This window comes from Astyanax mexicanus, chromosome 9 (genome assembly GCF_023375975.1).
Source record: "Astyanax mexicanus isolate ESR-SI-001 chromosome 9, AstMex3_surface, whole genome shotgun sequence".
NCBI classification, from domain to species: Eukaryota; Metazoa; Chordata; class Actinopteri; order Characiformes; family Acestrorhamphidae; genus Astyanax; species Astyanax mexicanus.
Window position 1 is genome coordinate 21169494 of NC_064416.1, and position 14956 is coordinate 21184449.

The following is a 14956-nucleotide window of genomic DNA, read 5'->3' on the forward strand; positions in this document are numbered from 1 at the left end:
ACCTCCTGCACTGTTCTCTCAGCCAGGCTGAAGTGCAGTTCAGCTGTCAGTCATACTATTCATAAAGTCATTTATGGCCCGAGTACAACTCCAGATATAACCTTTACACCCCCACTGATGCTATTTGTTTAACTGTTGATAGACAACGATGGGCCTTGATTTCAGAGGTTGTCATGGTCGTCTTCCTCTCAGCGGAGCGTTTGTTGATCTAGGCAGCCGGTTTGTATGCTGAGTGGAGGAAAGTGAGCCTTAGGTCAACACAGCACTCCATTCGCATGTTCACACACTGTGATTTCTACTTTCTCAAGCCTTGTTTGCTAGCTTTTGCCTGCTGCAAACACATGTTGTGTGCTACCTGTTTAACCATAAATAGAGGCGTCACAATATCACAATGTATTTGTACATTATACATTATGTATTTGCATTCACTTTTCTAGTATGGATATTGAAATCTTGATACTGATATTGATACAATAGTTTTCTTATTTTTAATGAAAGTTCTTCAAATAATAGAACATTAGTCAAGATTCATTTCCTGCTTATTGACACAAAGACACCTCTAAAATCATTACCTATGATTTCCCATGTTATCTACAAACCTTTCTTGGTATAGCGCTGATGTTTGACCAGGGCAGGCAACAAAATCCTAGGTCTGGATTAGTGTGATGTTGTTTTCACCATTTCACACTCAATATATGAATGACCCTGCCCAGCATGATATGTAGCTCATATATAGTAAAATGAATTACCTATAAACACTCATAAAGAGAATTGGGCTCTATAATAAATAGCTAGTAAATAGTAGTCAGTTGTATTTAGTTTGTCAGTCACTACCTGTGTTAGTGTGTTACCATCATCAGCTGCATATCGCTCTATAGAATAATGGACCAATTTATTACCATGCATTGTATACTGGATACTGGTATAAATCTCCCCAGCTTTGAGCTGAGGAGCAGTGTAGCTGGGACTCTGAAATGATGGAGCTTTATCAAACATACTTTGGGAACAAGAAACAGTAAGAACAGAAGAAACATGATTGGGTGATTGTATACTGGTTACAGCTAGATTTGTTGCAGGATGAATCTAGTCCACCAATTTCTACTCATATCAGCAATCCTTTGTTTGTCAAAAGGGAGAACCTTATATATGCATGGAGTGTAAATGCACGTTTAAAAACAGGTTCAGTAGATTTCAGAAAAAATGGTATATATGGTTTTAATATTAACCTCTTTTGATTTGCTGTGTTTGTGATTTAATGGGAAGCTCCTTATTTATGTATAAGCTACAATTCACCCTACTGAACATTTAGATTTGTTCATTCATGCAGTTTGCTCTCAGCCCTTATTCTTTTACAAAGATAACCCCATTTGGATTCATCGTTTTCTGATGTTTTCACAAAAACAAACATTCTGTCCATTTATATTGCATAATTTAGGCCAAGCAACCAATTAGAATCAAGCTCATTATCTGTTTTAAAGGCACAGTAACAGAAAAAAAACCCTTTGTTTCTTTTAGGGAATTTGGAAAGGTTAGAAAATGGTCACATACAATGAATTACGAAAAAACTGTCATAAATAGGGTGGTGGCCTTTTAAAACAGACCATTTTCTGTAGTTAGGGCAGAACTGCAGGCTTATCTTCTTACCTTATATTCTGTTTCACCTGAACTGTCAGGCCATAAATATTCATGAGGTAAAAGGGCGCTTACTGCAGGCTCTGCACACATACAGTCAAAAACTCATTCATTTGTTGGCTGAGAGCTCTGTGCAGCTCTGACATGTGTGTGCCTATCTGACTGACTGACTGACAGACTGACTGACTTGCTCTGTGACTTTATAAGAAGACTTGCTGGTGGAGCGAGCTAGTCACACCCAGTCTTCAAAACGAGCCGGTGTGTGTGTGTGGTAAACACCAGCTTTTCAGCTAAATCACAGGCAGGGAATGCAGCCAGATATACTGAACATGTTCACTATTGTGATAGTCACTCACATAACACAGGTGTCAACTTCTGCATGCCACACAGGGTCTGAGATCAAAATATGTCCTCCTTCCTCTTCAGTTTGAGGTATAAAATATGCACTAATATGTTTCTGTGTGTGTGTGTGTGTGGGTGGGTGTGGGTGTGTGTGGCTAGGTGGTAGTAGGAGATAAAGTGGTCCTGATGCCTGTGAATGCCGGCCAGCCTCTTCATGCCAGCAACATTGAACTACTGGACAACCCAGGCTGCAATGAGGTGTGACACGCATTTCCATCCATTTCCATCCACATATATTCTATACTTGGTAACTTATATAAAGAATGTGATAAATAACACTGGAAGAAAACCTAGCATAACCAAAATAAGGCTGGAAAATGGGTTAATTTCTCTTGCTCTGTGTCTCACACACACTCTAGACAATTAATTAAATAAATCATTTGATTAATTGAAATGACTATACTTTTTTCAAAATAAAAGTGTCAAAAAGTTTATTGAAAAGCCAGATTCATTATGGATAATTATGGATAATTACAGTACCAAGTTGTCATGCAACAAGGAAAAAGAAATCCAGTATAGAAGAAAATAATAAATTAATATGAATTGATAATCGTTTTTTAAGCACATCACGGACCTCTGAATCACAGTCGTCTCGAATCATAAGGTGCCTAGAGATTCCCTCCCCTAGATGTGTGGATCATTAAAGCACTTGCAAATTGTACATAGGATAAGCCCCACCCTCTCTACTGATTTGAGTCTGATAGACTGCACCCAGATGTCTAGTTTTTGACAGCTTTTATTTCCGTGAAAAGATTATTAATAAGAGACATTTTGACACTTTTGGAGTACAGTTTGACAGTACAGTTTTAAATTTCGATTTATTAAAAATGATATATCTATTTTTAAATATACCATTACCATTTACAACCTTAGCATTGGTTGCAAACTGTGTTTAAATATACATCAAAAAGCCACAACAATAAACTGTCCACTTTATTTTCATACTTAAAATGTGATTTGTGTGTGACAGGTGAACGCCGTGAACTGTAACACCAGCTGGAAAGTCACGCTCTTCATGAAGTTCAGTGACTATAAAGATGATATCTTAAAAGGGGTGAGACATTATCTTTTTAGTTCTTGAGTGACATTCAAAGTCACAAGGACTCACGACAGAAAGTAATCTCTTACTTTCTTGCATTCTCTCTCTCTTGCTCTCTCTCTCTCTTGGTCTTCCTCTCTATCTTTCTTGCTCTCTCTGTCGTCAGGGAGACGTGGTGAGGTTGTTTCATGCTGAGCAGGAGAAGTTTCTGACTTGTGATGACTACAAAGACCAGCAGCATATTTTCCTGAGAACGACTCTCCGCCAGTCAGCTACCTCAGCCACCAGTTCCAAAGCACTGTGGGAAGTGGAGGTAAGATCTGAGCAGGGAAATCAGATTAGGGATTGGAGTTATTACTTTTTGCCTGTATCAGCTGGTTTTTGTACGTGTGTTTAAAGAACTGGCTAGCATTATGCTGAAATCCAACTTTGCTTGTGGGATTCCTTGTATCTACTGTAACTGTAGATTTTTTGGCAAATAACACTTTTTTTTTTTTTTTTTTTTTTACAATAATTCAAACAATTACACACCAGTACACACGCATTCACTACTCGCTTACATAAACATGCACATAATCACTAATCACTTATTAATCATATACATACTTATAACCACTGGTAGGAAACAATAGAACCCATCCCCCTTTTTCCAAAAGTGACCCTTTACAAACCAAATAGCCTACGTCCACTTACTGTAACAGCCGACTGACCCTTATTTGTAATCAATAATAATTTCTTGCCAATTCTTGAGTCATTTTAAAACGTGTTGAAGTTTTGTTTAGTATAAATAAAACAGTTTTAAACAATCAGTAGATAAAAAATCTGTAAAGTTTGTTTATTCGTAACCAAGATTTATAATGTAACCAAATAAATAATGTAACATAAAAAATACCCTTAGAAGTTCACAGTATATAAATAGCAAGACATACAAAATAGATTAATTGTCATGTATGATATAATAGGGCACACCCCAACAGGATGTAGCAAAGTTCTTTAAGCTGCTTACTAAACTGCAGTGTGAAACCAAATCTATCTAAACAAAATGTCCACAATTTACCAAAAACCTAGAACTTGGTTCAGACTCTGGTTTAGACTTTTAGGTATGAATAAATAATTTTAGGTATAATAAATAATTGTTTACAGTTCAGGTCCATGCTATCCATGCTGGTGGGTGGTGGTGTTTCTATAAGGTTTAATGTATAAAATAAAATTATACATGGAAGACCAGTCTCACAGTGGTTGTCTGAATCCCAGTGCCAAACTTATTAAAATGCTAAACCTTATCTGGCCAACTGCATTTGCTAATGTTCATTTTAATGTAACATCTGATGATTAATAATGTTGCAAAACAATAGTGAGAACTTAAGGGGGGCAGCTTGATGAATTGTTTAGGAACAGGAGTGTACAGCACACACATTGATGATTTAACATGATGTTCAAAGATACAAAAAATACTGTTGAACTCCCACTGATACCATAACCTGCAGTGCTGTAACTGAGGTTTAATAAAGACCCAGTGTACAAAAAGGCCTCCCTTACCTATTTATTAAAAAAATGTAGATTATTATACAAATGTCAAACAATCAATCTGAGCAAAACTGTGAGCGTCTGTGAGCATCTTGGATGAAGGCTGCTAAAGAATAATCATAACATATGGACACCTGTTGATCAATTCTATTCAATTATTTTGGTCCTAGTTGACCAGAACTGCATTAGTCCTCAGTTTAGCTTGAACTCACAGATTGCTATTTGTGGCTATGTTTATAATCAGCATTATTTTTATTTATTATATATATTTTTTAATCCCATTTTCTTCCCAATTTAAACGATCAATTACCCAACCTACTTTTTTAGGACTCCCCCTATCACTAATGATGCCCCAACACACCAGGAGGGTGAAGACTAGCACATGCCTCCTCTGATACATGTGAAATCAGCCTCTGCCTCTTTTTGAGCTGATGCTGATACAGCATTGCCGAGCAGCATCACAGCGCACTCAGAGGAAAGCGCAGCATCTCGGTTCAGATATATCAGCTCACAGACGCCTTGTGCTGATCATCATAACCCACAGAGTGATGAGGGGAGAGAGCGCCATCTATCCACTAGGGCTGCAACCATTTGTCGATATAATCGACAATGTTGAATATTTTAAATTACAGATTTCATTGTCGAGTAATCTTTAGTTTGTAATAGTACCTCTCTACACAAAGTGCTGGAGATGGGTAAATGGTTTACTCACACGGGTTGCACTCAACTTAGTCTTTGTCTCCAAAAGTGCTCAAACAAAACAGATTAAATATTTAATCCATGAATATGAGTACTTTCCACGTTTAAACACGTTTAAATGCTTTTCAAATCTCATAACATGGCAGAAATAATCTTTGACTAATCAACTAATCAAAAAAATAATCATTAGGTTAGTCAACCGCCAAAATAATCAATAATTGCAGCCCTACTACCTACCCAGAGACAGTGTAGGCCAATTGTGCTCTCTCAGGGCTCTGGCAACTGATGGCCAGCTACATGAACGGAATTCGAAAAGTTATCTCTCAATAATAGAGGCAGCACCAAATATCATCATTATTTAATTGACAATATCAGTAAATACCCACTACAGAAAGCTAAGACTCACTTATAATAAATATAGATGTACTGTCTGATCAGTTTTATTATTTGTATACTATTTTATTGTTTATATTGATGTTATCAGCTACAAATTACTCCGTTTTTCCTTCTCACAAAAATTAGATATGTTTTTTAAGCGGGAACTGAATATTGCACTCTGCAACAACACTGAGCTCTGTTTGAATACATCAAAATGATTGATAACATCTGATGTGCCCGTGTCTTGTTAGGTGGTGCATTATGACCCCTGCAGAGGTGGAGCCGGCCAGTGGAACAGTCTGTTCCGCTTCAAACATCTGGCCACAGGCAAATACCTGGCGGCAGAGGTATGTGCTTGTATCTGACAGCAGACATATTGAACGCAGAATGAAGCGTGAGGTTTTAGGTCTCAGGTTTAGAGAGTGAGTTTTCAGGTGCTGTGCTGCAGATGGCACTCTTCCCAATCTTATTCTCACTGCTAAGGAGACTTAGTGACAATGGCCACATGTTTCTAGACCATGACAGAGAGATACTTTTAAAAAAGTTGTAAGATTTTTGTATGTGTGTTTGTGTGTGTTTTAGGTAAATCCTGCTTACCGGGATGAGAGTCTAGAGACTAAAAATGAGGTAAGCAGATCAATACTGCTGAGACGATGCATTCTTTGCACCTTTCCTCACCCATCTGATGCCATAAAAGTCCAGATATTTCCTATTATTGTCTTGAGTTGTGCCTCTGCATTGCTGCTCTTCATCTGAGTGGTAAAGTTCACCAGCTCACACCTTCACCTTCTAAACCCTGAGCTCATTATTCACTCATATTTTAGTATACTCAAATGTATTGGGTCAAAAATGAATGGGACATCTGTTTATACTTAATTTCTTTTAAAATCAATGTATTTAATAAGAGTTTGTCCTGCTTTTTTTTCTAAGAAATGTCTCCATATTAAAGGAAAGGCTTTCAGCTAGATTATGGAGCACTGCTGTCAGGATTTAAGTACAAGATGATGTAAAAATCATCATCCCACTATATCTTCATCAATTCAGAAAACCCAGTCCTACCACAGCTCCAAAGCTCAGTTCTGGGGGCTTTGTACCCCTTTAGCACATGTCTGTCATTAGGCACAGTGACAATGGGTTTGTGTTCTTAAAGTATATTTTCATATTGTCACATTTAAAGGAAAAATCTGGTGTGAAATGGAATTGAGTTGTAGTGAAACATGATAAGTAAGTACAAACTTTTGTCGAATAGCTAATCTCCATTCACCCCCATCATTTTAAAATACAGTGCTTTTAGCCGATGCTCCCAAAAGGCTTACAATGCTAACAATAGGGGCAGAGTTGCCCATACTAAGAAATCACAATTAACTATTAACAAGCTGAAAATAAGCTCTGTAAATGATGTAGTTTTGGAGTTTCTAGAGTGTGCGCCCATATACACTGCTGGTCAAAAGTTTTGGAACACCCGCCATTAAAAAAACAATGGCATTTCAGCACTATAGAAGAGTGAATAAATCTGACATGGTACAAAGTCAAGTGATCTCACATAATATAGAAGTAAGGGGCTTGAAGTTGCAGGGTTAACAGGAGGAGTGGCAGTAATACAATTTTATATGTTGATGGAGTGTGTGTTTTTCAAACAGTGTGTGTGTGTGTGTGTGTGTGTGTGTGTGTGTGTGTGTGTGTGTGTGTGTGTGTGTGTGTGTGTGTGAGAGAGAGAGAGAGAGAGAGAGAGAGAGAAAGAGAAAAAGAGAGAGAGAGAGAGAGAGAGAGAGTGAATGCCAAGGTGGTGCCTGATTGGCACTATTTCACAGCACTGCGTCTCCCAGCACTTCCTCTGCCCACTCACACCATCACCATTATGTAATCTCTTTCTGTCTGTGTCTCACTCTCTCTCTCTCTTTATATCTCTCTCTCTATCTCCCTCCCACTTACACACACTCTCTAGCTCGCCCTCCCCGTCTACCTGCCACAGACAGCCGCACTCTGCTTGTGTTTTGGTCTCTGGGGGGTTTCTCTGGTGTTTTTATCTTCCTCTGCACCGTTCTGCTTTATTGGTATTCAGCCCTGCCGATTCCAGACGCACCCTCACGCATGCATGCACAAACACCCACACACTGCACTCACGCTCGCACGGCGGGGACTTCTTACATAATGTCTGAGTCTGGGGGTGCCCTGTGGGAGCCGGGCAGACATGCTGCTGAAGGAGCAAGATAGAGATGGAAAGAGAAAGAGAGAGAGAGAAAAGGGAGTTATGAAAGCAGGTAGTGCTTCTTGCAGCTCATGAATTACCAGAACAGGTCTAGACTGAAAGGTGTGGTGGAAATACTTGTACATGCAAATCACTGCAAGGAACTTCAAAGTCTGACTTGTTTTTAAACTGTCCTAAAGGCACATCATCATCTCCAATTCCACAGAACGGGTTTGGCTTAATGAATTTTCTGACTAAAGTTGGACAATATATATAAATATTTTATGGTATTGTAATAAATGTTCTTATAGTATTGGCAAAGTAATTTAATAAGCATATCAGGAATATCATCAGTGCTTATAGAAGACTGACCCAACTGTATTTTTCATAACAAATTGTCTTTAATTTAAAATATAAATAAAAAACATTGTATTATGCATAAACAAGTATTTGAATGGCAGTTTTTAAGAATCTTTGTCAACACATTGTGTTAAATTATGAACGGTCATGCGCTTGACTTCAGGGAGTTATATTAAAGGGTTATTATTTTTAGATTATAATTATCTATTTGTTTCTTTTCTTCCCCCTTTATCAATCTTGGTATAGAATAATATACCATCTATTATCATATCCATTATCTGTTAATCTATTATCTTATATGTTGCTATAATACTATATATATTAGGTATATTTACATCGTCATCTACTATTTCTACAGACATGTCCCTATGCTCATCTTCTTAACAAACAAAAATCATTTGCAAAAAGAACCCAAATATATAATCTTTATCATACTATAATATTTTTATTCAGCTTTATTTATCTGTGTAACATATCACATCAACCAAAATTAGTGAAAAAAGTACATTGTGATATGTAATTTTTTCCATATCGTCCAAACCTACTGCTGCTTTTCAAGGATTTTATAAGCTAATTGAGGCAGCAAATTTGCTTAGTGTTATTTAATATTTTAATAATGCATAGTATGTTGCACTACTTTCCCTCATTTGCATATGCCGTCATCGATTCTAACAGAACACTGTCTTGAAAAAAAGACTAAATTTGACAGTTAACTTTTCTACAACCTCATATCAGAAATACTGGGATAATATGAAAAAAACAAACCTACAATCTGAACAAAAAAATCTGAAATATGGATATTGATGCTGTTGGCAATCAAATACAAGTAAATGTAATATACACACATTTTTTTTGTATTTATATTTTCTATACTGTTCCAACTTTTTCTGATTTCGCGTGTACCTGTAGGTTAAATTGGGGATTAATAAGGGAGTAACATGAATTATTGGAGGCAGAGGAAACACTAAATAAATGAACAAACTAATCAAAATTAGGTAATACATTCAGTACTGTGAGTGGGATGGTGCTTATGATCTCAAACTGTTAAGAAATGGCCCTGGATGATTTTAAAATGTAAATATTTTAAAAGGTTGGTTTAAAAGTTAACTGTTCCTGTTTTCTCCTGGCAGACTGAGTCAGACGCTGTGTACTCTAAGAAGAAACGACCAGTAGAGAAGATTACCTACATTTTGGTTTCTGTCCCGCATGGTAACGACATCGCCTCCCTGTTTGAGTTGGATGCGACCACACTGCAGCGGGCCGACTGCCTGGTGCCCAGGTCTGATATATTATCCCACACATAACATTCAAAACCACACGTTTCATTTAGGCAGCAGATAATTGGGAAAATGTCCTAACTTTTCTTTTTATGACAGTTGTGCCATCAGCCTGTTTTTTTTTTCATTGTTCTGTTTAAGGGGGCATTAAAGTTATTTGTGCACAAGTTTAAAGGGAATGATTGAGTCTCTAAAAAGACTCTTAAAAACTAAAGAATTTAACAAACAATGGCGAACAAATGTCATATTGCAGTGTTTCCTCTACTATTAGAGGGATAATCACATTCAACCCTGGTATGAAGAGCTGGCAAACAACAGTTCATTATTACACTCTTGCATAAATTAAAGAAAATAAAGTAAAATTAACAAAATAAAAATATTCTAATTTATACTCTTTGTTTGACTTTACTTTCTCTTTACAAACTGTCTGATGTAAATCTCAGCCCTTATCACATTTGTTTGTTTACTAAAAGTGTGGCTTCTTTGCACAATGTAAATTTTACTCACATGTGACTTAAGTAGCACTGCTGAAGTAAACGTTTGATTAGAATAGAAAACTCTGGTTAGTTACGATGACCCTCCTTCTCCCTTATCACTCCCTCAGCCAGTGTATGTGCGTGTTAGCTGATGTAACATACCTGGCAGTTAGCGTTTAGTCTCCTCTAAATGTGTTGAGCTGTCCAATTATGTTGATTGCTGTAGGGGTAGTTGGAAACATTCTGGTTGGGAATTGGAAATTAGGAGCAATTCCAAAACAGAACTGTTAGATCCTTATGTGATTATTCAACGTGTTCAGTGCTAAAACAGTGCTTTGTTTTTTGTTTTTCAGGAACTCCTATGTCAGGCTTAGGAACCTGTGTACCAACACCTGGGTAACCAGCACCAACAACTCTATCGATCATGAGGAGGAGAGACCTGTTATGCTCAAGGTTTGCACTTTAGATCTGATTAAATATATATATATATAGTTCAGGTTCACATTACTCAGATTAACCCGAATCAGATTATTATTTTTAAGATTTATATGTTATGTCTGCCATATTTATTTATTTATTTATTTATTTTTTCAAATTTTTGCCACATTAGGAATGCACAATGCAGTACAGACAGATACAGATCACTGTTATAAGTATGAATGTGAACCATTAAGATCCAATCTGAGCAAAAAAAAACTAAATTGTTTTATGAGGCTTGTAATGTGGTGTTACTTTTCCTTGTAGATTGGCACGTGTCCCACCAAGGAGGATAAAGAGGCGTTTGCCATTGTCTCTGTGCCCTTGTCTGAAGTGAGAGACTTGGATTTTGCTAACGATGCCAACAAAGTCCTGGAGGCATTTGTGCGCAAGCTGGAAAAGAATACCTTCGCTCAGAATGACCGCAGGTAGACGTTTCGTCTAATGTGTGGTTTATTGTTTGATTTTGACAGACTGTGGTATAGATTGTACAGTAGAATCTCTTATATAATGGTATATTGTGATTAAAATTATATTCTCATGAGAAAAGGATCTATAGTCTGTAATTTGTATTGTGTGTAGGTTTGTGATTAAGCTGCTGGAAGATTTGGTTTTCTTTGTGTGTGAGGTGCCCAACAATGGGCAGGATGTGCTATCTGTGGTCATCTCCAACCCTAACCGAGAGCGTCAGAAACTCATGAGAGAACAGAACATTCTTGCACAGGTGCGTTCATATTCACACACCCACATACACACACTTAAAGCCTTCTTTAAAACAGCATTGGTAGCTCATCTATCATAAAAGAATAACGCCACTCCTTAGAGATGCGTTCCCGACTGTAGTTGCAGCCGAGGAGCAAGAAATACCATTTTTCACATACTTCAGTAGAATATACTTTGACATGCCAAAACTCACGGGATAGCAGTATGTAAATCGATTATGAGGAGTATGTAAATCGATTACCTCAGGGTATAGCTTGAATGTATGTTTCAGTTGTGAGATGTTATCTTGTAAGTCAAGATGAAAACGTGCCAAGATGATGTGAATTATTGGAGTTTTAGCAAGACCTGCCAGCGTCATTTTATCAGAGCATCTCCAAGTTCCTGTTCATGATGAAATGACTACTGTATGTTTCACACTATAAGGAGCACATTAAATCCGGAGCACCTTATGTATTAATTTTACCAGTCAGGTTGTAAGGAGCAGTGAAGACAGTTTGCGAAAGTACAGTGTTATACTAAAGTGTCAGTTTAGTTCTCCAACACCGAGGCTGGAGCAGGATTAACATTCAGCATTCAGAGGCGAGTATATCGGACTGTAGTCTGCTGGTAACCTCTGTTAGCACTGCTGGAGCAACATTAGCATTAGCCGCTAACTGTGCTAAGCACTTGCTATTATGGCAAGTATATGGGACTGTAGTCTGCATGTTTATTGTGTTAAAATAAGCTCTGTGGGACGAACCGCTAGCTAATATCGCCCTGGCTTACTGGAACACTCAGGGTTCCTCAGTGTAGCACTATCAGGCCTCATTTACTAACGCTGACTGCGGCTAATGCTAATGTGTTGCCTCCCAGCCTTATTAGAAATGTGGAAATCTAAGCTTACTGTAAATAAAGAAGGGCTTTACTTACTCAAATAAACAGGAGAAAAAGCAGGAAAAAAATCTGTGAAGATTAACGTTTGACTTTTTTTTTTTTTTTTTTTTAAGAAATACAGTTGTGTTTACCTAGCTCAACTTTCATTAACTTAGTTGCTCCCCCTACCACCACTCAGGGGTGCGACCTGCTAAATTAGAAGTGAAACATGGTGACACCTCTGTTCCTTACTAGTGTAGTGTAAGGCGCCTTATAATCCAGTGTGCCTTATGTATGAAAATAGACCAGATAATAGACGTTTACGAAAAGTGCTATTTGGAGCAAAAATTCGCTCCATTTTGTTCTAATGTTGGCAATGTTTGTGTGACTTTGACAACATGCTTTGCTTTATTGGTTAGTAAAACTGGAATCTTTTGCTATAACACATACATACACTCAAAACTATCATAAACAAACATATTCATACAGGCCTCAGGGGATGATTCAGGGATCTGGGATTGCTTGCTGTGTGTGAAAGAAGACTAAATAAAGGTTGATTTATTTGGATAATTTTCAGAACTGCGTTTCTGTGTGTGTTTTGTCAGATCTTTGGTATTCTGAAAGCTCCGTTTGCAGACAGAGAGGATGGGCCTATACTGAAACTGGAGGATTTGGGAGACCAGCGCTATGCTCCTTTCAAATACATGCTGCAGCTCTGCTACAGGATCCTGCGGCACTCACAGCAGGACTACCGCAAAAACCAGGCAAGATCTGCCACCCCGCTAACACAGCCTGCACTCATCCATTTACCTGCTCTCAGAAAGTTACAGATTGCTTGTCCTGCATGATAACGTAAAAATCAGATCTATTTTGTGGTTGTTAAATCACGGTTTGCTTTTGGAAAAATATTTCAAAGTATGTTTCTTTTAATTCATTAATGCTTACCTGCTTTATTTTTCTGACAGGAGTATATTGCCAAGAAGTTCTCCATCATGCAGTCTCAGATCGGCTATGAGATCCTTGCAGAGGACACCATCACCGCCCTGCTGCACAACAACCGCAAACTACTGGAGAAACACATCACAGCTCGTGAGATCGAAACCTTTGTCAAGCTGCTGCGCAGGAATCGTGAGCCCAGGTCTGATGCCCTGAACATTTACAGATCTCTCCACCCCACTTACAAATAAAGCTGTTTCAGAAGGTTCTTTAAGTAATGCTATGTGAAAAGCATTAAACCAAAATGTGTTTTTTTTTTCATGGCATTGATTGAAGAACCTTTTGAAGAACATTTATAATTTAAGAGGGCAATCTTCAGTAGACCTATCAGACAGGAGCAAATACAAATACTAGCAGATGGGTTTTGATGGATATTGGCATAATTTTGCCAGGGTTACACATGAAAACAAGTTTTAGGGGTAGAAAGTAGAAATGGGATTGGGCCTAAGTGAAATATTGCTGGTCTAAGTCTTAAGTCAAAAAATTTCCTTTGTGAATCTAGCCTTAATGTGGCTTGGCCTTATATTACATGTAGTGACCAGGTGTAAACAGGGTTTTAGATATTATTTTTACATGAAAAACTTTAATAAAAAATGTAATAACTAATATATTTTTAAATAAATAAGAACTTTTTAGGGAGTCTAAGACTTAAGACTTTAAGGGAGTTTTTCCTTGCCACTGTGTCACCATACAATTGGCATCTCTGTGGTGCTGCTCATAAGAGGCGTGGACCTGTTTTTCCTGTAAAGCTGCTTTGTGACAACCTTTGTTGTAAAAAGTGCTATATAAATTAAATTGAATTGAAATGAATTGAAGTTTCATGGTACTCAGTTTTTCAAAATCAGACATCTTAAGTTTTTTTAAGCTTTTACTGCTGTGCCATATCGTGGTGTACATTTTTTTAATATCATGGTATGCCATGATATTTCAGGGTATAATATCATATCACCCACCCCAATTATAACATTATGGTACTACTTTTTTGCTGTTTTTAGCAAAAGAAAAACTGTTCTCATTTTTCATTATATATCTACTAGAGACTATTCTAGAGATTATATATGTCAGTATCATTTATTGTATTGAATACTGGATATATGGAGATATTTGGAGAGCATTATTAGTGTCATGACATTCTGGATCATTGACCTCTGTTATAAATCTGATAAATTCATGTATTTTGTCTCAGTTGGGGTTTTGCCAAACCATATCATATGCAATAATATCATTTAATGTTAATTTTAGTGCAGTAATGTATTGATTTTTCTTTTTTTTTCAATTCAATTATTATATGTTTTCAATGTTTTGTCATATCGCCGAGAGTATCATTATCACAAAAATACCATACAATATCATGATATTACTTTAGAGCCATATCGCCCACCCCTACTGCAGAGTATTTATTTATAATGTCTATAATGTTTGTTTATATTGTTCCTCTATTGACTGAAAACTCATTGATCACCGTAACTAAACTAAACATTTCTCCTGTTTCTCCTCAGGTTTCTGGACTACCTTTCGGACCTGTGCGTATCTAATAAAACCGCCATCCCTGTGACTCAGGAGCTCATCTGCAAGTTCATGCTTAACCCCACCAATGCAGACATCCTCATCCAGACCAAGTAAGACTGGATTGCACCACAATACAGAGAGAATAGCCAAGTGCCTGAACATCACAGTGAGTTCCTTCTTATGTAACACTGGTTTGTTTGTATGTGTGTCCCTTCAGGCTAATCCCACACACTGAAAACTCTATGGACTCATCTCTGATGCATGAGGAAGGTGATGAGGAGGAGGTGTGGCTGTACTGGATTGACCACAATAAAGAGCCCCATGGGAAGTCCATCCGCCATCTGGCCCAGGATTCTAAGGGCAACCACAAATTAGACATTGACATCATCACCTACTACAGGTTCGTTCTTTTATCACAGTA

The 14956-nt window shown here is 37.5% G+C and overlaps 1 protein-coding gene across 1 annotated transcript in view; it reads left to right on the top strand.

Moving 5' to 3' along the window:
- The window catches only part of itpr2 (inositol 1,4,5-trisphosphate receptor, type 2), a 110700-nt gene that overhangs the window by 15307 nt on the left and 80437 nt on the right, over positions 1-14956 (top strand). Inside the window, exons 6-18 of the mRNA XM_007250570.4 lie at positions 2134-2232; positions 3005-3088; positions 3240-3386; positions 5929-6024; positions 6260-6304; positions 9356-9504; positions 10332-10431; positions 10723-10883; positions 11038-11179; positions 12636-12794; positions 12996-13168; positions 14526-14645; positions 14753-14935. Of these exons, the coding sequence (XP_007250632.3) occupies positions 2134-2232; positions 3005-3088; positions 3240-3386; positions 5929-6024; positions 6260-6304; positions 9356-9504; positions 10332-10431; positions 10723-10883; positions 11038-11179; positions 12636-12794; positions 12996-13168; positions 14526-14645; positions 14753-14935 (1658 nt within the window). The remainder of the gene's footprint in view (positions 1-2133; positions 2233-3004; positions 3089-3239; positions 3387-5928; positions 6025-6259; positions 6305-9355; positions 9505-10331; positions 10432-10722; positions 10884-11037; positions 11180-12635; positions 12795-12995; positions 13169-14525; positions 14646-14752; positions 14936-14956) is intronic.